This window comes from Streptopelia decaocto (genome assembly GCF_964273445.1).
Source record: "Streptopelia decaocto genome assembly, chromosome: 12".
Taxonomy (NCBI): Eukaryota; Metazoa; Chordata; class Aves; order Columbiformes; family Columbidae; genus Streptopelia; species Streptopelia decaocto.
Window position 1 is genome coordinate 5,156,277 of NC_138667.1, and position 25,224 is coordinate 5,181,500.

At 40.8% G+C, this 25,224-nt stretch overlaps 1 protein-coding gene and 1 long non-coding RNA gene across 2 annotated transcripts in view; one reads left to right on the plus strand and one right to left on the minus strand.

Annotated features, from left to right (window-relative positions):
* The window catches only part of ITK (IL2 inducible T cell kinase), a gene marked incomplete at its 5' end in the record, with an annotated part of 28,046 nt that extends 9,962 nt beyond the window's left edge, over positions 1 to 18,084 (minus strand). Inside the window, 9 exons of the mRNA XM_082063456.1 lie at positions 166 to 245; positions 1,999 to 2,053; positions 2,243 to 2,308; positions 2,752 to 2,903; positions 3,702 to 3,742; positions 4,409 to 4,537; positions 5,939 to 6,020; positions 7,845 to 7,949; positions 17,914 to 18,084. Of these exons, the coding sequence (XP_081919582.1) occupies positions 166 to 245; positions 1,999 to 2,053; positions 2,243 to 2,308; positions 2,752 to 2,903; positions 3,702 to 3,742; positions 4,409 to 4,537; positions 5,939 to 6,020; positions 7,845 to 7,949; positions 17,914 to 18,084 (881 nt within the window). The remainder of the gene's footprint in view (positions 1 to 165; positions 246 to 1,998; positions 2,054 to 2,242; positions 2,309 to 2,751; positions 2,904 to 3,701; positions 3,743 to 4,408; positions 4,538 to 5,938; positions 6,021 to 7,844; positions 7,950 to 17,913) is intronic.
* On the plus strand, positions 10,440 to 25,048 carry LOC309445033. Its single transcript, XR_014185209.1, has 3 exons — positions 10,440 to 10,493; positions 19,043 to 19,135; positions 24,976 to 25,048. It is a non-coding gene; the product is annotated as an uncharacterized lncRNA (long non-coding RNA).
* The last annotated feature ends 176 nt before the right edge of the window (positions 25,049 to 25,224 follow it).

Consider the following 25,224-nt stretch of genomic DNA (forward strand, 5'->3'; position numbering starts at 1 on the left):
AATGTTAACTAACTCTTCTGCCTTTTTTGGAAGTGTTTTCCTCTATTATTTTCATGAGCCTTCTGCTCTCTCTTTATAATGCCAAAATAACTAGAGAGATTACACACTCACAGAAGCCATTTCATTGATGTAATTGATGTGAAAAGCTGCTGAGCTCAGCTGTACCTTAGTGCTTTGGTGAAAACAGAGACTGTGTACATGCCAGGCTGCCTCGAATCTCTCACCATGAAGGCACCTTCCCTACCCTGTAACCGAAACAAAGGAGAGAAAAAGTGTTAGAGACATAATGGAAAAAAAGAAGTGGGCTGGGGGCAGAGCTCTGCTCGTTTCAGCCTTGTCTACTGCTCGGTCATGAGGATGTGCTAAACATGTAGGAAAAAAAGAGCCATGAGCAGCTGCCGGAGCTCAGTGTGTTCCATGCACAGCTCTGGTGGCTGCCCAGGGCCTGCAGGTACACCCAGCTGGGCTCTCGGGTGCTGTGTATTTTCAGCTGGGTTTCCTGAGGAAATGAGACTTATGCACTCGTGCTGAGTGTGCGTGGGTGTGGGTACAAGAGCATGTGCCTCTCTGTGCCTCCAAGCCTCTCCTCTAGAAACTCTGAAGCCATTGATTGCTTTCAACCCTATCTGACAGAACATTGGCGATATTAATTTCACACAAGTTCAATGAAATATGCAGCCGAGTGGAAAGGCAAACCCGTTTGAGTGCCCTTCATGGAAAGAGCAGCTATAGAACCAGAGTACAATGTATTCAACATCAAAGAATCCATATGGGAGATAATTTACCAATCTACCACAAATGGAAAAGTTTGGACAAGAACCTGCCCTTTCACAGGTACCTAAGTCATATAGTATCTAAACATAAATGTGTAGGAAAGCAGGCTTCCTCCACTCTGGCACTCACAGGACAATTTTCCCTTTTAATTTTTCACTGTAATTGTTTTCTACTCATCTGAATGCTAAAATGTATCATAGGCCATGATCCTGCAGGGCCAGGCACTAATGGATCAGGTGGCAGAGAAGAAGATTTACCATCACAGTTTGGATGAAATATACTGTGCTTACCTGTCTATCAATAATAAAAAATGCATTTTTCTTCTGTTTGCAGAAAAAGATGCTTTTCATATGGCATCACAAGTGCCTGATTATTTAAAAATTCTTTTAGTTCTATGATCTCCTATGGGACGGGTCCATGCATGGTGCAGTGATCTTATTTTTCATTTTGGTCCTACCAGCGCAACTTTTCTGTGGCAACTACCCCTGTGTGGCTGCAGAGCCTTCTGGTTCAAAACCTCACAACCCCCATAGCTCCCCCCCAATATGTGTCAACTAAAGGAATTTTTAACACCACATAAAAATGCTTTTATTTCCATAAAGTACTATCATTCCAAGAAACAACATGGTATTTGGATCTCCTGTTAGTGTGAGAGTTGATTTAAAAACTAAGGTTGTGTTTGTGTGGAAAAACTCAACGAGAAGTTTGTTCTTTTTGTTTTCACTACAGTCTTCACTGGAAAACCCTGGCTCAACTGAAAAATTACAGATGTGTGCTCACATGCACACACACAAAACTAAAAAAAAACCCAAACTCATACTTTTGGCTTTCGCCCAAAATATTTCAGCATGAGATTGGTTAGATCTTCAGAGAACTACTGGCATCTGCAGGCCTCCCGCAGAGACAGAGAAGATGAGCTAAAATCATGGTTTTCAGTTGACACAGTGTTCACAACCAGTGTTTTCCATCAGCCCCAGTCAGTGGGTGTGTTTGACCAAAGAAGGATGGCTCAGCGCTCTGCCCACGCTCGGCTGCCATGGAAGAGAGAGGGGTTGCTAGTGGTCCTTTATCTTGTATTGCACACTAAGAAGAGCCAAGGACAGCAACACAGCAGGGACCCAGGCTTCAGCAGTCTCTCACACAAAGCAGCCTTCCCAGGCTTCTCCTGATTTCTCATTAATTAATTATTATTGCCCATCCACTCTGCACGTAACACTAGTTTACCTCATCCTTGAGGAGTGTTTCTGCTTTGCTTCTGCTGATGTTCTTATTGTACCATCTGAAAACATCAAAAGACTCCGAGTCAGTGTTTTGAGGCTGTTCAAGTTTCTGCTCAAAAGCCTCTGAACTGAGCAACCCCAGCGCTAGCAACGACACGTTCTGTGGGGCAGGGACATTGGAGGCTTGTAGCTTCTATAACAAATCCAGGGCACACAGAGGTACAAGAAAAAACGTAGGCACAACTTACTCATACATTTGCAGATTGTCAGGCGATTTTTCCACCAGGTAGCTACTTGGCACGTAGCCTTCATGCCTGTTAAAGTGCAACACAGTATGAGCATGCTAGACAGACAGGATTTTCTTTGCATCTGTGAGAGTCAGCCCTGAAGGATTTGCTTGCTCTTTGCATTGATAGAATTGCTGGTTGTTATGTACTTAGTAGGGTTACTTGGCAAAGGAAACAACTTGTAGAGTTTCACAATTTTTCCCCTGCATGTACGACAGCAAATATCATCCTGAGCTAAGGACAGTTGTTTTGATTTGTTTTGTTTTTACTTAATTTTTGGATTCTTCAGCTGCCTGGATACAAGCAAAATAAAATGGAAGAAAGTTACTGTAAATAATCTTCCATCACTCTTGTTCTGTATATCAGAAGATGCTTCACAGAAGTTATACTAGGGGCCAGCATATATGTCAATGGAAGAACAAAGTGGATTTAGGAATGATTTGTAAATTGGCTGTTGAAAAGCGACTTACCCATTTTTATCTTGAATCAGCCACCAATGTTCCTCAGAGCTGTCAATCACATAATACTCCTCGTTATATTGTAACGTCAGCTCCTGCGGATTCTGGGCTTCATAGTCATATATGGCCACAACTAAGGCTTCCTTTGGGTCTAGTAACATTTTCTGCACAAATTAGGAAAAAAGGTCATCATAGTCATATTCATAAAAAACAATGGCATGCTCTCTAAAGTGATGTTTCCCTGGCAGCACTGGTGTCTTCTGTGTTCAAAAGCCTCAAAGCTAGGAAAACACCCCAGGGTGTCTAGTGGGGCATATTGACAACATGAGAATTTTTAGCACTTTCAAACAATGAAATTCATATAAAAATTTCACCTGCACAGAAAATAGTTATCTACTCCTTCTTAGGGCAGGATTACCTGTCTGATCTATTCTTCACAAATATTTCCTAAATCCCTCTTGAAAGCCTCCAGTGATAAAATCGCCCTGGCCTCCCTAGAGGGACTGTCCCCATGCCCTGCTGCCCTCCGGTAGGACACTCAGCCCTGACAACCACCCCGCTTCTCCCTTCTCATTGAGTAAGTCAATGACATTTTGTCCCATCCACAAGTGGGTTTGGAAAATCACTTTTCTCACATCCTTCCTACTTCCCCAGTTTCCCTTTTTATAGATTAAAACAAAACAAAACGTAACAAACCACCCCACATCTGAAACTCCACTCATCATTGGAAAGGTATTTGTGAAACCAAGCTGGGTTTGCAGGACAACCTTAATCTAGTGGGATGCTGCTGATTTATAGCTTATGAAAACATAGGAAAACGTAAAGGAAATGCCCAGGGAATGTTAGCACAGGTGATATTCTAGGTCACTGCACTGTGATGAACCTTAATGAGGATATTTTCAGTGCTGCTAGTTAAATACACAGGGCACTAAGGACAGCTTAGCGTGCCTCAATGCACTCACCCAGTTATCTTCAGGAGTGGGGGGAAGAGGCTTCTTTGAGGCTGAAATGAAATCAAGAAAGCTAATTTGAAGTAGATCTGAACAAAACCAGGGATGAAACCACCAAGGTAATGAACTGATAAAGGTGACACAAAACCACTGAATAGCAAGTCTTGGTCTTTCAGAGTAAGATGTGCCAACAGCCTGCACCTACACAGTGGCTCTCGGCCACACACCATGGGTTTGAAACCGGTGTACAGAATACTTGAGGAATCACCCAGACACAAGCAAAAAGCATCTTGGGTGAAAAATGATTGATTGCTTACATGCTTTTTTCAGGAGACAAAGTAAAGATTGTGCTTGGCCATTAAAACCACAGAGGAAATACAATTAGGAGAAAACAGGACACACAGGATTAAATGCACGTATCTTAAGAAAGTTACTATGGCTTATTGACTGAGCACAGCTGGTCAAGTTTTTAGTTCTCCATCTCATTCCAAAGACAGCACCAAGCATCACACAGGGGAAAACGTTAACTCAAAGCAAAGAATGCCATATACAGTAAAATCTATGCCAGAATATGGAATGTCCCAAGAAGCCAGCAATATGTCTCTTGCTGGAAATGTAACATGATATTCTTTGATGTTCTGTATGAGACATATGCAATCCTTTACTTTTCCTAGGAATAAATATTTTCAATTTCAGGATGGTCTTAACAAATCCCATACCATTTTTGGTGGGGTCATACTCCACACAGCCAGCTGCCATCTTCTCTGTCTGGGCACAGCATCGCCACTTGCCATCTATCCAAAAATCTGGATGACACTTTGAAAGCAAACTGTTGTTGTTTTTGGTTTCTGCAAGACATTAAGGGAATAAAAAGCAGGGGGAAAATGAATTTATTTGCACTCACATCAGTTCTGGAAGACATCTAGTACTGTTTGAGAATAATTCACACTTTAAAGAAGCTGCTTATTATTTTCAAACCAAGCTTTGGTGAATATTATCAGCCTCCTCTGTTAATGTTTTCCTTTCTCTCAGAAGGAGTGAATGCCGCCACTGATGTGGAGCAATAGCCTTCCTGCGGGTGATGGAACCCATACCTCTCTACCGCAGGAGAACAGAATCCCACCAAAGTGACTCTCTCTTTAAACTGATAAACACCAAAACCACAGAAGGAAGGTCTCAAAAAGAGAAATAAAACCTGACAGGCCATATACTGATGATTCCCATGAAAGACTACAGCTCTACAGTATGTATATATGTGGGACCCAGATGCTGCTTTGTCTTGGTGTTCAGCAAGAGCTGTACATACTGGCATTCACCAGCACTAAACATTTTTTGCACATGTAAAGACCAGTCTTGAATATTTGTGCGAGTGATTAAAGGTTCTTTTTGAAGTTAAGCCTCTCGATCTCTAATAATAATTTTCCTAAAAAGAACAAAAAAATTCTGCTGGCCTGTTTCAAGAGACTATTAAAATTACCCAAGTAAGTGGACAGTCTCCAGACATTGAACAACAAGAGATGATAAAGTAGAAGCTTGGAGCAGGTGCTCTCCAGAAGGGAAACAACTGGTTGCAAGAGTAAGCGCATTAACATAATATTATATCAGGCACATTTTTTTCAGAGAGAACAATACAGCAGCTTGTGTTACACAGCAGGAAAAAGCTATGACAGGGGCCTGGTGCAATTTTCATGTAACTGAGTAACACCTTCCTTGTGTATTATGCTTCATTTCTGCCTGCAGTGGTTAGTTATTGTGCCTCTGCTTCAGAATCGTTGCTGTGAACTACAGCACCATTCAGGAGGTGAACAGGAAATAAAAGCTACCCACAAAATTGTTTTTAATATTCATGATTCTCCAAGAAGGTTTTGATCTAAACAAAAAAAAAATCTATTAATAAGAGCTGCAAAATCTCCCACCCAGAAAAGATTAATTTAAAAAAAAAAATAGCCATATACAAATCCTCATCTCTTCCTGAATAAGAAACCTCAAATTACAGTAACGTATTAACAGTTTATCCTAGAATGAGGTAAATAAGGCATTCTATGTCCAAAATTTCCACTGCTGTTGAAAACACATGCACCCAATTTATAAACAATTTGATTTTATAACCTCATTTCCCATCACCAGTTTGCATGCTTAGATAGAAGACATGACTCCTCTTGCACATTTTCTCTGGATTATAGCTTGTAGAGAAAACTGGTCAGGGATAAGTAACTTCAACATTAAGGTGGACACAGGGGTTTTATTACCTTCCTTCAGTGTAAAGACCCATCTCTGCCGGCTCTCACGATTGGGTGCAAACACATAGAGGATGTAGTTATCGTGGATGATCTGGAGAGGGGAGTAAAGAAGGGAGAAAACCATTAGAGACAATCCTAGATACGCCGGGCACGATGGAGTCACTGAAGGAACAAGGCAGCAGCCCCCATACCAACAATGTACACACAAAATGATGATGTGGGCAAGCGGAGTTAGCAGAGCCTGTTCAGAGCATCTCTCAACCTCATTGACTTTAGATTATTTAAAACAGAGTAGAAACCCCAATCAAGAAATAATTCTAGACAAGCAGTGTTCTAGCTCAATTTTATGCTGTTAAAAAATGACAGTGAAATCAACGCAGATGTAGCAATTTCAATGTACAGAGAGTTCAACCTGACTTACTGACTGCAGTGATTTTGCTAATGTATCTCTGGGGAAATGGCATCTGTTTCTTAGCAGTTTCTTGTAAGATACCTTCACTTAAGATCTACAAGCCAAACTTAGCTTTTCTTTGCCAATATAAAACCTGAGCAACTCCCTGGACATTATTTGGATTACTATTGTTCTTCAAAGTTTTTAATCGCTTTCTCTAGGATTATAGAGGGGAAATACGAAGCTGGAGCAGATGAACATGGAGCACTCAAGATCCTATTTTCATCATCTTGGCCTTAATGATGAACAAGTGAAGAGAAATACAGAATACTTGTGAAGTTTCAGACCAGGGAGTAAAATAATCACAAGAATGAAAATGACTCAGAAACTGAACCAGATGACTACATTTGGGCCTAAAATTTTATGTAATGCTTAATCTAGGTTTCTCTTCCAATATTTAACTCAACAATTGAATTCCAAGTGGGACCTGGTCTCTTTGATCCACAGATGCTGTGAAAAACTTTGACCACTTTATTTAAACAGAGGTTTCTACAAAAAAAAGCAGCTGTTTTTTAAAGTTTTTTCCAGAGGTGTAGGTGAGGCAATGTTGATTATTGTTTAAAGAACAGGAAACATTTGCTATCTCTTGGCCTGAAGCCCTCACAGGCACACACAGACAGCTGTGTGACTCAGTTGCTTTGCATGCTATGGAGAGATAAATTATAACCTCTTTTGCAAAAAACAGAAATAGGGGTGGAATAAGCTCCCACTCATTTAAAGCCACCCCTGTTGATATTATTGTTATGTCTATATACTGTTTTGACAATCTAAGGCACATTTTGAAATATGCAGTAGAGCATGCACAACCACACAAAAGCACTCATCTCATGCTGCTCTGCGAGGGGCTCATTGCCAGAGGGAATTTGTGTTGCAATAACTGAGCAGATATTCTATAGTATTTATGTTATAAATGTATCCCATATTTATGTTATAAATGTATCCTGTATGTATTAATAATTAACGCTAGACATGGTTTTCCTCATACTAGAGCTAGCACTGTCCACCTCTTGGTCTTTGAACCATCTCATCACTAAAAGCCATCTCTGTAAGAACAGCCTGGAACAGCTTCCCTGGGACACCACAGCCACCAGTTTCTGATGCAAAGGCTACTGGATGTATTTAGTTTCAGCACCAAATAGGTAAATTGTCCAAAACCCTGGATAGATTACCTGATAGATTCTCTGAACATAAGTTAATGGGATAGATTAATATTACGTTAAACATGGGATAGGATTAGATGATCCTTTTCAATTTAAAACCAATGAGTATAAGAGTTTATGAATCTTGTATTATAATAACAGTCTCTGATTCTCCAGTTCAATTCAAACCTTGATCTGCATTTTCTTCCTTTGTTGTTATTCACCCTGGTGTTGGGTTCATTGACGACTGCACTGTGAGGGACAATTTTATCGAAATACAAAATGAAGTGATATCTCTATCAGTATGTTCACAGGACAGACTCACCTGGAAAGGATATTTATACTGACAGGGAATAATGATGTCACTTTTCACAATTTCCACACATTTAATCCTGGAAAGTTCCACAGAACCCTTCAAAGTCCTTTTTTTCTAAAAGACAGATAAAAGCACTTGGTTAGTGCTAATTATTGTGGATTAAGAGAATAATTAGACTGTCATGTCCATAGGAGATTTAGATTTAATGGAGCAGAAGCAAAGTAACAGATTATGTTAGACATTTAAAAGAATAAAGAATGATTCCCATATATGGCACCTCTGTATGGATTGCACATACACATACATATATGCACATACACAGATTTCAGCTCAGCACATGGATTCTTAGAGAACCAGTCAAAACTTTTGGCTGAACTTCAGGTTTTATTTTTGATTCCAACAAAATGAAACACCTTTTTAATGAAAAAGAACTATTTTCATGAAGCATTTGGTTTACTAACAGTCCTCTTCCATGCTGAAATCTATAAACCAATGTTTATTTAATTTAAAAAAAATATTTGCATACTGAGAATTTCAAAACTAAGCATTTTATCTAAAATGTAACATTTTTACTGCATCTGTTTTCCACGAAACAAAAACACTTCTCTGTTTTTGTTCTGTATGGGTTTTTAGCTAAGCAAAAACAACAGGAAAATTTGAAGTAAATAACATTCTCAAAAAATTGCCGACAAAACTGTTTTTTCGGCACCCTGTGCTGTGTTATCATTCATCCTATACCAGATAGCTGGGTAACAGTATGGGCAACTAAAAGAGGGTAAGAACAGACACCCAGGTATCCCAACTACCTCGGCACACCCCATTTCCTATGAACCTCCCCGGCTTTGCAGGACCAGGCAAAGCAGGAACTGAGTGAACCCCAGGAGCTGCTACTTGCACCTTCTGAAGGATTCGCAACAAACCCATTCGCCCTTTGGAGGCAAACGGGTTTCCTGTTTTGATTCGTTTTCAGTACGGATTAAACAGTAGTTGTCTCCCAGCTCAGCTTTGCAACACCGTGACGGAAATTGGTGAGATTTTAAAAACCCCAAAACACAGCAAAAGCTGCTGTTTTTCAAACATGGGCGCCTGTCAACAGGAGAGAGCATGAACTTCAACAACTGCATTGTACCTGTCCCAGGTTGCCATTCGGAGACACAGCAAGACTCCGACAACCTCCTCAACCTCCCTCAGATCCCCAACCCAATGCTTTGTGTCCTTTGCCCCCCAGCTCTCTCCTGTCCCTTGCTCCCCATGTCACCATGACCTGGTGGCTCTGCCGTACTGGCAGCAGCCATCGCCACTGCTATGCTGACCCTCTATCTGCTCTGTTGGTACCTTCCATCAGTAAATTTAGCCTAAAACACGAAGCAGGTGATGCTACTGGAGATAGGGTGAGGTTTTTCACTGTGTGCTGTCTAACAACCTCGAAACAGAGAGGTCCCAAGGCTCCTTAAACCTTATTCTTGCACAACTGGCTATATTGCCGTTGTATACAGACTTGAGAAAAGACAGGGAAATTATTACAGTGTGGTCTCATATTGCTCTTGCAATTTGGGTTTTGGGTTTTGTATTTGTATTTGCTTGCAGTTTAACCAGTGCCTCTGGATTTATTGCCAGGACAGCATCTGCCTACATAGCTCTAGGAGGTGGAGTGGGATTTTTTATATCAATAAACCCAAGGCCATAAAGCATCCCTACATGTAAATACCAATTAACTATCAAGAGTATTGCCAAGCCTTGCAAGGCCTCACTGCATGCCATTTTTTACCATGTATTTTCCTTCATTCCTGTCTATTCACTTATTTCTTTCAGACTTGGCTTCTTCTGTCTCCACAACCTCCTCTATCATTTGTTCTGCCCCTGAGACTTCTACCCCTTCCATGAGACACAAGCCATTTATTTCCTATAAAAGCCTTCAATTTTACTAGCATTGAACCCTCCTTCATCTTATTCCTTAACCACATGCACTCCTCCTCTGAGGCTTTAGGAAGCGATGCTGTGCCCGTCACATACTCTGCTCTTTCACTGCAGGCTGGTTTTTGGTGATATTTTTCCAGACTCTGCTGAGAGTCAGGGTGCAGCTTTCTCAAGGAGCTTTGTGCAGCCATCATGCAGCTCTCATCACCTACTGTGCTCCTTTTAATCATGTAATCCCAGCAACAGAAGCGTTTTATAGTCTCATGTTTCAGTGCAATGTCAGGGTGTCTCTCACAGCCAGTGCATTACCTGGCAGATCGTCATCAGATGGGACTTTGCTGATAAAGAGCAATTACAGTCCCATAGCAGCACAAACAACTGGAATTGCTGCTCACAAACCAGGCATTACCCAGAAACTGGGCTGGAAGCTAAACATATCTCTGCTTTTGTGATGCCTTACTGCACTTTAATCCAACAAAAGCAAATAGGCCATTTGGAAGGGATTGGAGAGGAAAAGCCTCTTAAAAGTGGTCTCCAAAAACCTCAGAAGCTTGTTCCTAAAAGGGCTAGACAAAACATGCTGACAGATCTCTATTTGTTGTTTTCAGTCTGCCTGGAGTATAATTATGTAGATGTTTTAGCTGGTAAGTCAGAAAAAAAGTTAGTGGTCTTACTGTATAATGTGTGGGGAAAGATAACCAAGGCATGCTGCTGTCCCATGAGAAGTCCACTGTGCTGCAGGTCAGTCTGTCCTCTTTTATTTCTTTTGGTCCTTTATTTGCAATATGGCAATTCCAGGAAGGAGGGCTAACAGGTCAGAACAGAGCCAGGTGCATCACAAGCCAAATGCATTACAGTCTTCATCTTTGCTGTTTCATCTCCTCTTGCCACACAGCTCCAGCAGCTCTTTCACTGATTAATCCTTTATTTTGTGTCTACTGCATAAACTAGATGACCACAATGGTCCCTATTTGCCTTAGATACTAGGACAAATGACAATGGGACAATTGACATAGCCCTGCCCTGCAACACAAGAAGGCATCTCACTATGCTTGCTTGGGGAATGAGCCACCTGCCATTTGTCACATGCTAAGACTACACAGCCACCAACACCACCACTCGCTCACACCACGGCAGCTTGACCACACAACCAAATTAATCACTTTTCAGCATCTGAGGCTCTGGGGCAGGGGAAGGAGCGGGGATGTGGAGCCCATGGTGGAGGTTCAGCAAGCCACCAGTGGCTGCTGGAGGTGACCCAGATCTGTGCCGTGAGCACACTTCATGACCATGGCTCTGCACACCCAGACTTCACTAATGTCTAAGATCTTGTAAGATATGGAGCTGTGCAGTTTGAGGAATTTGCTGCTTTCTGGCTAACACTTTGCTGTTGCTATTTGTGAAGCCCATTCATCAAATGTGCTGCACCAAGCATTTGGGCTGAAGGTCTCTTGGTGGATGCTCAAAGGTTTTTTGCTGAACCATGCTGTGATTACCAAAGGGCCCTGGTAAAAAAAAGTAGCCCTCAATGTTGGAAGCAGAGGGAAGAGAGGGAGGCCAAATGCTGGGGAGAGGCGAGGCAGGGGTGGGCACAGCCTTATCTTCAGGACCACGGGAGGAGAGAGCAGGCAGCCTTTTCCCGCAGGCAGAAAGGCAGCATGCCTTGTTTCGTAAAGCCAACTTGGCTCAAAAGTTATGTAAGAACTTGTATCTTGTTTCTTTTGTGCTGGTGAGGGGAAAACCGAGCAATTAAGGTTCATGTGGCCCCAAACTCCTCAGCAGCAGTCGCTACTAAGGGCTATCCGTGCTGCAGCCGGGCTTCGCTTGCCCTGTGTCACTGCCACATGTTTGCGTTCACCTCTTTATCTCCCTGGATGCAGAGTTCATAAAATTGTGTTGAATGACAAAATCAACTGCAATCAGTGCCTGAGATGCCTCCATTCATCTAAGCAGTAGAGATGGAGAAGAACACCCAGGTGCGCATACCTACTATTGGCACAAGTGGTTTGACAAGAAAATCAATGTCACCATTAAGAAATAGAAGAAGAAGAGAAAAAGATTCTTGGCTTTCAAATGAACTTTCTAATATGATGGAAGTAAGTATTTTATGTTGCAGAAAAGTGTATGGAACAACTGCTGAATACTATATTAGTTTATTCAAAACTATTATTGACGCTAGGAAAGACTTGGAGGAGTGGATTGCAGTAAAGATTCAATGAAAGAAGGGAAGCTAAATTAAATTGACTAAGTGACATCACTTTTTCATTAAAAAGTATAAGCTTTAAGGACAAAAAAAATGACCAGAAAAGATGAGAAAATATAAAGCAACGGGAAGGCATTTCAACAGTATCAGTTACAATGCTGATTGCGATGTAAAGCAAAAGCAGGTACTGGAAGCAAAAATGGCCACAGTAGAAAAGTCTAATAACAGGTAACTATTAGGAAATCCCATACTTATTGTAGTATATTCATATTAAGACTATTTTTTCCTTAATGATATAAAAGAAAAATTGGGTTGCGGACTTGGCCCAATCAATAACATTCTCCGACAAAAGAAAGATTTGAACTTTGTAATTTAAAGAAAATGGAAGTATCTGATGATTTCTGGGACGACACTGCTCAGAAGCAATTTTCAATAATTCTTGAAACATTAAAGGTCAATAAACACCTAGGAAAATATCTAGCGGGAGCAGAACCAAGTGTGCACAGAAAGTGCAACAAGAAAATTATCGTAATCAACTTCTGGAAGATAAAATGAGTTATTCCAGAAAAAGAGAGCTATTTTTATTATCAGACTCTACCACACATTTGTAGAGTTAAAAAGGCCACAGACACCAGACACAGAACAACCCGCATTTTGCTTAAAGCAATCTTGTCTAGACAGTATCACCACCTTGAATCATGCCGCAGAAATCATGAGCGGGAACTGCAATAGATGGGAACTTTGTAAATATCCAGAAAAGCACCTGATATGACACATCAGAATAGGCTGCCCAAAGATGTGAAATCTCTGTCTTTGGCTTTCAAGCAGTGGCCAGTCAAAGCCACAGTGGCGTGTTCTAGTGTTGGTGATAGTCCTGCTGTGAGCACTGACCTAACACTGGCGACTGTCCAGCCCTGAGCACCAAGTCTGATTAAATGCATTTAAAAAGTGCCTTCCAGTCAGTGTATCTATGATTCTGTGATTTCACAGTAGATATAAAGCTTATTGTGTCAAACAATATGAATTTAATCGTCCTTCAACTCCATAATATCAATTGGATTATTAAAAAAACTCATGTTGAATTTACAGACGTGTACTAAAGGACTCATTTCACATTAGGCACAGGTTTGTACCTTGTATTCATTGGTCGTATTGATTTTATTACATAAAAATCCATTGAAAGAGGTGTGATGTACATAGATGTCAAGCCTGACTTCTTTGTGGGCGATGTGTCCTACTAATAAATTAGAGATACGCATCAGAAGACAGATGGTATTGCAGATTCTGGCAAGCAAACAGGACTTGTTAATAAATATATGACAAGATACAAAGAATGACATATCTATTCAGATATGTATTTATTTGGAAGGCAGTCTTTAAAACCATAGTTAATTCACTTTAGATGAAGATTATAGCTTCGTGACTGTTAAGGTATTCAAAATACACAAAGTAAATATTATATTAAACATGAAATAGTATGAATGGTCACTCTAATGAACAGGAACACCAAAATGGAGATCTTCACAAGCGAAGTCTTGGTCTGTTTATATTAGAGTCTTGGGGAAAAAAAAACAAGTCTTTGCAGGGCAAGATGCACAAGTTGGATTCTGTGTAGAATAATCAAAGTAAAATGGCTTGATGGACCGAGGAACAAAGTGCTGCTTTTGTTACGGTGGGTAGCTGGACTGCTGCAAGTAACCCAACAGGTAGATAATCACAGAATCACAGAATGTTGGGGATTGGAAGGAATGTTGAAAGATAATCTAGTCCAATCCCCCCACTGGAGCAGGAACACCTAGATGAGGTTACAGAGCAGCTGAAGAATTTTTAGGGTGCTGATAAAAGGCTATTCACCCAAGTTTAATCTTTTATTCTCCTGGAACTGACTGAAAACAAATTTCAAGACACGCTAAAGTGCTATCTTTATATCTCAATATCAAAGATCTGAATGAAGGAGCTCAGGACAAGACTGATTCATGCTATGTGACCTCTTGAGCATCCGAGCAGTGTAGGAAGGATAGTGCTGATATAAATGAAAAGTGAACTTGGTCCTTTTCTGTGTGCTCCTTTCATTGCTGCCTTTAAAAACTGCACCAATAATAGCCCATGAGCGCCTGAAGATATAAAATCTAAAAACATTTATGTGCCTGAACTTCCCAGGTGTCAGGTGCAACTTTCCCAGCCCTGCAATACTTCTCAGAAGGCCTGTATAAGGCAAAATGGCTATTTATGAAGAGTGAAAATTGTGGCATAGGGACAAAGAGCACTTCTCCATAGCTGATCCAGACAGACCCAAGCACTCTCTGCAGGTCTCAGCACCCCGAGATGAGTAGCCCTGATGTGGGGATCATGTAATTGTAACAGTACCGCATTAGCATGGTACTAGCCCAGTGGCCAATCCACTAAGTGTGGCATCGGCCTCAGACATCTGTGCCACTTTTATACTACAGACGGCTTGAAATACAGGGAGAGATGCTCATTTCTGGCTGTCCCCATTTAGGCGGGAATGTGACAAGTGGAAGACTATGAAAGAACACCTCTACTTAGTGTCTGAAATACTAAACTATCTCTGTTTAGTCTCCTGTCTGCTAACTTGAAGGATTTACCAAAAACCATAAGCTGTTTGGTGAATCACATACACATAACTCACCAGTTTAAGAGTTTTTTGCTAAGTAAGGACCTTTGAAAGTCTGTCCTAGGCACCTCTCCAAAGGGATTCACCCATCTGCTTCTTCTGCAGTATTGCAAGTGTACTGGCACCCTGAGAGTATCACATAGTGTCTTCACTGTCGGTTATTCTGGTGAGGATCAAACTCATTGAAATAGTTAAAATGATTACTCCCATGTGCTCCTTTACTCACATGCACAATAGCTATAAAATCAGACCCTGCAAATGAAGAATTTTTGCCTGTGGAATTGATTTGCATGTTATAATAAAGGCACTTCTGATGTATTATAGTAGAGACAGGGGCTGAACTCATGCCTATTATCAGGGCTTTGCGTGATGTTAAGACAGCCCTGCATTGTGCACTGTGTAATGAATTCCAGAAAACACAGCTTCTTATTGTTGTCAGTTATTGGGGGCTCATTCTCCTAATGAGATATGTAAATACCCTTCATTAACATTAATGGCGATTGTGTGCTTGGCCCCTGAGAACAGTGCTTTCTGTCTAGCTATGGCTGCTATGATGAAAATGCTGTTACAGTTATTGCAAAAATTTGCCATTATGATGTTGGTTGTGTGGACAGTTTTTGATATCATTTACAGAATTACCCTTGTACTGCTTTGACCTGCTTATTTCCTACCTTGGGTTTGCTACAATAAATGCTTAAATATCTTTTTATACCCACAGTGTCAAAATGCAGAGGAAGGGACTGGGTGCCAAACCCCGTTAAAAACAGGCAAAACATATAAGCCTGGGCTCAATGTATAAGCGTATGCTTTACTTTAAGCCACCCAACTAAAATCAATGGGACTTCTCAAACTGCTAAGCAGTTTGCTGGTTGTTTTGCCTGCCCTTACGCACAGGCTGTTATTACTGAATGACTGGGGACCAGAGAGGTGGGTACTGGACAGTGTTAAGTGGACAGTAAGCCACTGGCACGGTTGGTAAGGGTTTCTTAAAGAAACGAATTGAAAACTTTTAGAGCAAACATCCACAGAGATTTCCCTTGAAAAATATGTACTTTAAAAGCCTGGACAGCTGCTGGGCCCATCTCTACGGTGCAGTACACATGCCTAGGGACACTCCCCATCACTGCAGCCAGCTGGCAGAGAACAGCTCTGTCCTTTTACCACCTTGCCCTAAACCTCCAGAGCAGGAAGACCACATGCAAACTGCCTACAGGTAGTGGTGACAGCCTGTGCCGATCCCTGCCAGCCCCACAAATTATCTGAGAGAGTCCTTGGGGAGCAGAGCCAGACCTGTGGCAGGGCCTGTGCCAGAAAATGAGCACTACATATCGCTGATTTCAATGCCTGCACACACTCCCTGGTCCTGGTTCTTTCTTAGGGATGGGCATAGCCCGTGTGTTGGGCAGGTACCCTAATTTTCCCTTCACTGGCTGTGAATTCAATTGCTGGGGGTTCATTTTGTTCTCAGCACCAAACAAGACGGTGCTTGTGTGGGCTACCCTGGGCTTTCCTCTGCAGCTTGTCATTTCTTGATCAGGTCAGGATGGTTTAATTTGGGGGAAGATTACTGAAGAGGTTGAGGATCCGTTCTGGGAGCCTTTCACAGGACAAACTCTTTTCTCCTCATTTTGCATGAAGTTCTATTCACGTAACGACCTCATTCGTGTCAGCAAAAAATTAGCATTTCGTGGAAAATCTGCCCTTTAATTACAGACATATCCCGTATCCACCCAATGTGTAGAAGAGCCTTAAGTTACATGTGTGTTTACGTATACATGTCTACACATATGTAGTATGTACACATTTAAAATACATAACATATAACATAAAGTAGATAATATACCAAACCTTAATCTCACCTAACTGACCTTTAGGAAGGCTAGGGGAGAAAATTTCCAAAGGCATTCACATAGCCCATGAGATCTATGCCCCACTGAAAGTCACCACGTCAGATTTTCCAAACTATTTCAGTGTCTAAAGCTGATGACAAATATCTACTGTGCTTCTGCAATTGTATAGAGGCAAAGTGCATGTTGAATTCACCTCAAGTCCACCAAGACTCAGAAAGCACCAAAGAAAACTAGTTATGAAGATTTCTCTGAATACCTACAGAGGAATCACTTGGATGCTTTTGAAAATTTTACCCAGAATAATTAAGTGTAAGGTGTATAATAGAACTTAAACTTTGAAAATAATGGCATTTGAAAGAAAGTTTGGATAGGAGAGAGTCTCAAACCAAATATAGACACACTAAACAGCAATAAATATTTTTCTATGTAAATATGGAGGTAAGAAAAACACAGACTACAAAATAAAAGCAAGAAAAACTTCCTTTTTTTACACATTTGAGAGAAATAACTTTCAACTAAAAATAATTGTTAACACTTAAAGCTGATATCCAACCTCAACTGCATTATGATACAATACAAGGGCACATGATGTTTTTCTTGTTGGATTCAGTTTTAACTTAATTTTCTGCAACTAAGCAAGATCAGATGGTCTGAACTTGTGAACACTGGATAGCAAGGCCACACCATCCGCAGTTCTGCTCTGAGTACAGCAACAGTGTTTAAACACAATGGATTAACAGCGTGTTCAGTGACTGTTGGAAAACAAGCAATATTATTTACAACCGTAATGAGGCTCAGCAAACATCCAGCTAAATAGAAGAGAGAAATAATTCTCACTTCACTGGAACACTTAGCACAATGGAGTTGCACAGATTGCCTTATAATTTTCTTCATGTTTAGCAAATGGGGGAAAGGCAAGCTTGGGGAAACAATGCCTAGTCTGAGCATGGATCTCATCATCACATCCCTTCCGAAGTTAACTCTGAAGACAAAGTCTGTTACACATGGCAGCTGAATTTTTTTTAAATGCAATGCAAAAGCATTGGTCTGCTGCCCTGAAGAAAAGAATGAGAGTGAAGATCTGTGGATGATTTTTCCCACAGATGTGATCAGGGTACATTTCTGATCTTTGCAATACACCACTCCAGGTCACCCTTGCCAGGCACAGGCTCACACAGCTGTTACACACCGGTTATAACAGCCTGTGCTACAACAAAACTAGATCTTTTCTATAAAAGAGCAAGGTAGACTTATTTCTTCATGCACACCAATTGCTGACTGCCCAGAAGCTCTACATGACACATCCAACCTTAGCAATTTTCAGTGAATGGTGCTGTAGTAAGGACTAGAAACGCTAAATTAATAAAACTTAACAAAGATCATCCTTCCCTCCATTAATATCCTTCCTTTCCTTTAATGACGTTCATCCTTCCCTCTGTTACTCTATTATGAGAGAGAAAATGGCTGACGTACCCCATGGCGATGTTCATAGTAAGCCAGCTTGGATTTGGTTAAGACAAAGTAGCGCACTTTAAAGTTGGAGGGTGAAGTTCTTCTCTTCTGCTGGGATTTTTTGATCAGCAGTTCCTCCAGGAGCACACAGTTATTCATGGCTGAGCCAAAACTGGTCCTTTCCAAAGACATGGGATACCTGTCCTACGCGCTGGGTGCCTGTCCAAGAAACAGACACAAGAAGGAAGACAGTTAATTTGAAAAAAATAAAAAAAGGTGTTCAAAAGGCAGCGTAGGTGCTTCGAGCTTTATCTTCCCATCTACAGCAAAGCTTCCTTTCTGTCAAAGCATAACCACATCCTCTCTGAAGTCATAAAATGAACAGCACATGTTGCAATACATGCTAAGGTAAATGTTGTGGAAAAAATAACACTTGAGGGACATTCAGTAGATGTGAGTCAGTGATTAAGGATTAATTAAAAAGGGGTGTGGCATGATTAAGCATCTGTCTCCCGCTCACCCATTCAGTAAATAGAGTTATAAATGCATGCACTGAATGTGGATGTATAGGATGTCTTAGAAGTAGGTCATGCATCCATATTTATTTTTTCAAAGGAACTTTTAACAGTTGACTATATGTCTCAGAGATTTCATACTACTGATTTTGAGGAAGTTTCCCGTGTAACATGAAAGTTCTTACAATGTAAGCAAAGAAAATGATATCCAGGATATATCTGTATAAGGAATTATAAATATTTGTAGTTGTTAGATATATAAACTGAAAGCAAACGGTTACAATAACTGGTAACTAATTAATTATCATTGATTACTATTTACTGATTACTGATTTCTTCAGGTGCAGCTAATTAGTCTGTGGCTGGATGTTCCAGGCACAACATGCCCTGCGGACACAACCAAGACCAGAGTAATCAGGAGTGAAATGAGCACGAACATCAAGCCAAGCACAACTGGTTTCCTCTGGACTTCAGAGCAGCATTCAGAGCAGTCACCACCAGGCTAAATATAGAATTACAAAATAATTGATATGTACCGAAGGCACTCAGTACAACAGCACCGGTATTTTTAGAATGAATGCAATGCATTTTCCTCACCTTTTCCAATTTTTATATTTTGTGTATTTTTTTACTAGGGAAAGAATTGCTTTACTGATGCTATTGAGGAGTGGAGCGATGGAGTCTGGTGGAAAGTGAGGAAACCACAAGATAAGTGTTGGATTAATCAGGTATTTCTGAAAATTCTTCCAGTCTAAATAATTTACCAGTGCTGACTTTTGGCTTTAATGTAGCATTAGGGTACAAGGAGGTAGCACCCTATTGCTGATCTATTTTTAGAGCTGTTTGCAACCTCCAAAGAAGATACTTCATTTTTTTTTAATTCAGTTCACGAGGAAAAAAAAAATCTGAAGAAAGAGCAGAATTGCAAAGTGTATAAATGAAGACTTGGATTGTATAGAGCCATTCTTAGACTTGAGAACCATATTTCTCAGTAGAATGTATTGGTTATCCCACCCCAAAAGAGTTGGCCATCCCTTTCTTGTTGTTTTATGTTAAATGGTTCAGGCAGCGTGTTCCAGGGATCATCAAACATTCCTTACCAATTTTGTTCAATTCCAACTGAACAGCTGCATTTGCATTGCAAATATAATTGAAAGTTAGCACTTGACATACAGATCCATAAAAGAATTTGTTAAAGGCAATGCAGTATCACCAAACAGAAACAGGGAGAAACAGAAGATGTTGTGCAATTGATCGCTACCTATATTTATCTATATATCTATACCTATGTGATGGTCTTGCCAAAGAAGAGATGCAGCATATATTGAAACATTCCTTGTGCGCAAGTCTAGCAAGGCTGTGATGTTTCATTTCTTAGCAGAGTGACTGAGTTTCAAGGAACTCCTGTGGTTGAACAAGAAAGATGACACAAGTCTGTGATCTCCCAAAAAAATCATCACTGCTGCCAAAGGGGATTTCATATCTGTTTGTAGATTAGGATCAATACTCGGGCCAAATTTCCCAATTCTTCTACAAAACAGTTTGCCTCGTGCAATGCACATATATAAAAAATTCAGTATCTGCTGTGACTTTTCTAAAATTGCACTCCGTGTAAACAGCGGCTCTTCATATACTTCTAGACCTTCTTTAGGTGCTTGCACGTCTAAAATATAGGACCGCTTCTGCGTGCACATAACTTTCCTCATGCTTGAGAATTTGCTGGTTTCAGTTATCTTCTGAGATCCTTTCTTGTTGTTAATAAACCAAAACATGGACAGTAGAGTGCCCTGACAAACTGTATGGACTTTGCTCGCAATGGTGAATCCCCCCAAAAGGCAGTTGGTCTTAATAGTATTTTGCTTGATTTGTGTCAGTACAGATGAATTTATAACCACAGCTTGTAATGTCATTGCATTTTTAGCTATGAACACTTATTTAGGACTATATTATTCTTTCTAGTATCTTCTTTGCACTAACTGTAGTGTGTTAAGGAGTTTCCAAAAAGTCTTTGTAGCTTGGGCCAAGGGGGGCTGCAGTCTATTGGCAGAGATGTATGTGTTGTCTTCTCAGAAAAGTGAATATAAATAGAAATGCAAGGGTGTGACATTGCAACTCTGCAGAAAAAGCCGGGCATGAGGACAGCAAAGAGATGAGATGCCAACACATAGACCTCTGAGGGGAGCAATGCTGCTGGAGATGAGAGGATGTGGGGAGAGAAGAGATTCAGCAAGGGGGGCAAGTAGCGGGGGAGAGCTAAGAAGTTCTTTGAATGTAGTGACTGGCAGCTTGATTTCTTCATGAGATAAGAGATGAGTTAGTAGAGGGGCACGAAGAGGGAAGCGATTTGATCAAATGTTCAGATAGGGGGCTTGACAACTGCTCTTCATACGGTGCAAACATGGTGTGGTGCAATGGTGTGATGTGCTATAGGAGGTCTGACGGGAAGATGCTGTGAGGGTCAAGCAAGAGAAACAAGGAGCAAATGAGATTTGAGCTCTGCATGTGGGAGAACTGGACAGGCTGAGCTACCGTGGAAGAGAAGGTACAGATTTGATATAACACACGTAGAAGAGAAGGCACACATAGCTGTAAGAAAATAATCACATATTTTGACCTAAGTAGTAGCGAATCTGGTAGTTACATCAGAACTAGCAGGATTTAGCAGGCAAGATCAGCCATTCTGAGTTTTCCATGGTGAGTTCAAGCTGATGATGGGTCAGCTAAGATATTAGACAGGGGAAAAAAAGAAGAATGACTATAAAGAAGGAAACAAGTCAACAGAGCCACATTCGGGTGTCACTGACATAGACAAGAAGCTGATTTCAATGAGAGCTGCTATTTCTGTTTTGCAATAACTTTATCAACTGATAACTCTTCACTGTTGAACTGGGGAGGAAGGTAGGGACTGATGTATTTTTGTATCCACTCGTGCCACAGATCTAGCCCTTAGTGTTGCTTGTTCACTTTAATTCCAAACCCCGTGTGTAGCAAACATGCAAATATTCGGGTATAGAAAGCCAAAAGCAGAACGTGAATGCTAAGTCTAATAAATATATAACCAGGTTGACACATACATACAAAAACATATGGTCTAAGAATTAATATTTAATTATACATTTATGAGACAGTAACCTGCTTATGTGTATTTGAATTTTATTTAATTTCAAAGATCTTGATGTTTTGTCCAATTTTTAAACCAAATTCTTCGTTGCTTTCAAGACATTAACTGTAGATGTAAATCGTATGTCGTCATCCACCTGGATGACGAACATATTATAACCCTTTTAAACAAAGCCTCAGTCATTTAAGGGCTTCAGGACCCTTCTGCATTAGAGTAGGAGACATATAGTTATATGTAGTTAGGTAGAAATACCCCACTTGTCTAGGACCACATTGGCACCAGAGCTGGAAGATGTGAGGACAAACCCTAGAGCTCTGAATACATCCTGTATGGCTTTGCTGAAAGGGCTCGTTGGGTGAGCTGGAACATCCCACTAACACGGGTACCTCACTTCTGGAAGCTGGCCCTGTGTGACGGTGCAGCAATACACTGAACGTATGAGCGCGCTCCTTTTGTTCAAGGCTTTTGGCACCGCTGTATATTGCACAGTACATAAATTCTGTATAGAATATAAGGGAATTAAATATAACTGTCCAAAGTATCTGAAAACCACCGTAAGTCTGTCCCTTAAGATGACGAAACAAAGCCCGATGAACTTTTGAAGTATCCTACATCTTCTCTTTTTAGGTGCCTTTTTCAAGCTCAGTACCATCCTTTGACACTTTTCCATCCAAATGCAGGAAAAAAGGAAATGTTATCCATTTTTCTGATGTAACTTTGAGCTGCTGTGTGCACTAAATACTCCTCTGCGTGCACTAAATACTCCTCTGTGTGCACTAAATACTCCTCTGTGCTGGGCAAGTTGAGGTTACAAGTAAAGTTGTTTTTATCAACTGTGGCTTCAGTGGGCTCCTTTTTTTCTTTAATCACCTTTGTCCTTCCCTCGCCACCTCCCGCAAACTGCTCTGTTTCTGCCCTGAACAATGTTATTTTAGGGATTGGATTTTTTCTTAGGGGATTTACCCAGATTATGCAGTTCACACTTTTATTACTGCATACAGTGGAAATCTCCCCACCCGCACATCCTGCTCTGATACCAATGCCTATGTCCTGAAGGCGGCAGAGAAATTTATAAAGTTAAATATAGATAGTTTTTCTTTTTGTAAAAAACAGACCGCAAGACTGCACCTATATCTTCATTCTCATAAAACAACCTGTCTACTTCTACCATGGGTAATATTTGTGCCATGTTTATTGTCTGGGTGCCAGGTCTTTGTCTTTACCAGCTGTTCAATATGATGATTGTGACTGAATGTCCAAGCTTCCAGAAATCAACCCATTTTGCTAGTTAGCTTTTTCAGAGTGTGAGAATCTCTCTTTAGGTTATTCAGCTGTCTTGCTTCTTTGGCAGTTCATTATCACCCCAGTAGAACCGAAGAACAAGACAGAAAGCTGCCGAAAATGGGAAGAATTAGCTTGGTCTTTATGAGCCAGATGCATCCAGCTTCCCTCTCGGTCTTACAACTGCACCTTTGAATCTTGCTCACACTGCTCCCAGTGAGTTGCTCTTGTAGAATCAGAGCAAGATTCTCCTGTGAGCTGTTCAGGAGCCTTGGGAAAGTAGATGCCTTGTTCTGAGCATCTGCTGGGAGGATGGAGTGAATTATCCTTGATTTGAATGCCTAAGGCGAGTTATTCCCAGACTTACTGATGTTGGCAGTAACACAGAGAACATGTTTCATACTGGTGAACTTGCACAGGGTTAGGATGAGCTTTCACAGGGTTAGGACAGACTCTTCTGTGATGAAGGTACCAATAATCCTTTCGCTCAGCTGTTCTCTCTCAGGCAAAAATGCAGAAAGGAAAAGCTCGTTTCATTGGGTCATTCCCAAACCAGGAATTTGCTCCAGCTCTTTTTATTAGTGCCTGCCTATTGTGGTTCCTGTCTGTTACCGTTTCCTTCTGAAGGCCAAGACGTGACTTACACTGCTGCCAAAACTGCAGTGCTGAAATCCCACAGTTTATTCGGCAACATGACACGTTTGCAGCTCCCCAGGTTGCGGATGGCTGGATAGGCATTACTTCTTCATGTCAGGCAGACACATTTTTTGAGGTATGTTCATTTACAAGTTAGAATAGGCAGTCACCACAGGTGTGGGATCAAGTAAAGACCCCGCATTTAAAAAATCAGGTAATGGGGTTGCTTCCAGAAACAACATTCCGACTATGAGCACAGGAAGGAGTGCTGGCTGATTCTATCAAAATGTGCTTGGATTTTGAGCCATGTCAATTCATTAAACAGTAGTGAGATACCTGTTTAGTTGCTAAATAACCATGCAGGCTCTGTGCTGACATTTGACTTTGTTTGAATCTGGCAATAGGCTGTACAGCAAGAAACAGTTCGACTGTCATGTTCATTGAAGATTGGTGTGCCCCAGTTTTCACATGACAGGAACATTAAACTTCTTTCCTGCATTAGCAGGAACACCAATAGGCTGCAGCTGTTTTTTCAGTTTGAGAAGTCAGAAAGAAAAGGCAGCACAGCACTGCGCTGCAACTTCATTAATTCCCAAAGACACAGCAGGTAGACAGGGAGGTGGGAACTAACCACAGCAGATGGAGAAATAAAGATTGCTTAAGTCCCCTTCACCTCCAACAGGCTCAATTTCTCTTCCGCTCTTCCCTGGTATATACTACAACAAAGCCTATAACATTCACCAAAAAAGGAAATTCCTGAGCTTATTGCTTAACTAGGCTGTAAGATGTAACACTCAACCTAAGCCCAACAAGAGACTGGAAATGAGTTTCATTATGGGGTTATTTTTCAGACAACATGAGGAAAAAAAAAACACAACCCACACTTTTATTTTCTATTTAGGGTGCAATGGCATTCAAAAATGGAAGAAATGTGCTCTAGCACAGAAGAGCGCAGTGCTGTTTTAAGAGCACGCAAGAAAATGGAGTTTTTATTTATTGTGCTTGTACAATTCTTGGATTCAAATTCTGCTAAAAAAACTTAGCATGCTGCAATGGCACACACTGTACACACTGTTGCTGAATTAACAGAACTGGAATGCCTGATAGTGAAACATGCCAATTTGCCTAAATTAGTTATGAAGAAAACCAAAAATAAACTTAACTAAAGCAATACATTAAGATGTGTCTTTGAGGCAGAGAACATCATTGTACTGATTCGCCATCTGCTGAAGGGGTGTCCAGGTTCATTCCCAACAATTTGGAGATGCTGTAGGAATGGTGCTGTATTATCAGCGGTAGGTTTGTAGTGGATAGCATCCATATTTCAGAAAAGAGCTGAAATGTGGCAGAAAGCAAATGGTGGAGTGATACGCATGGCACTCACCATCGTTCTTAATTTCTCATTTGGAACCACCATAAAGAGAAATCTTAGCAGCTCCCCATAGGCTGAAAAGGGTCGTCCATGGGTCTTCTGAGAATCAACCATACTACCCAGAATGAGACTGAAACCCTTTTTTCTGCTTTCGTTAGTTGATGTAATGTCCCCTCTGTCCTGGGCACTACAGACAGACTGGGAAAATGACTCAAGAACATCACAGAGGTCACGTAAAATACGAGTGCTTGGCCCCCACTATTTTCTGCTTTTTGAAGTCACAGCATTCAGTGAAACGTGAGCTGTGAATGTTTTTCAAGTTTTCTAGTCAAATAAACCTGTTTTGGAAACAATTAGCATAACCTAGAGTATTATAATTCAATCTAAACTTGCTGCTTTTTTTTTTG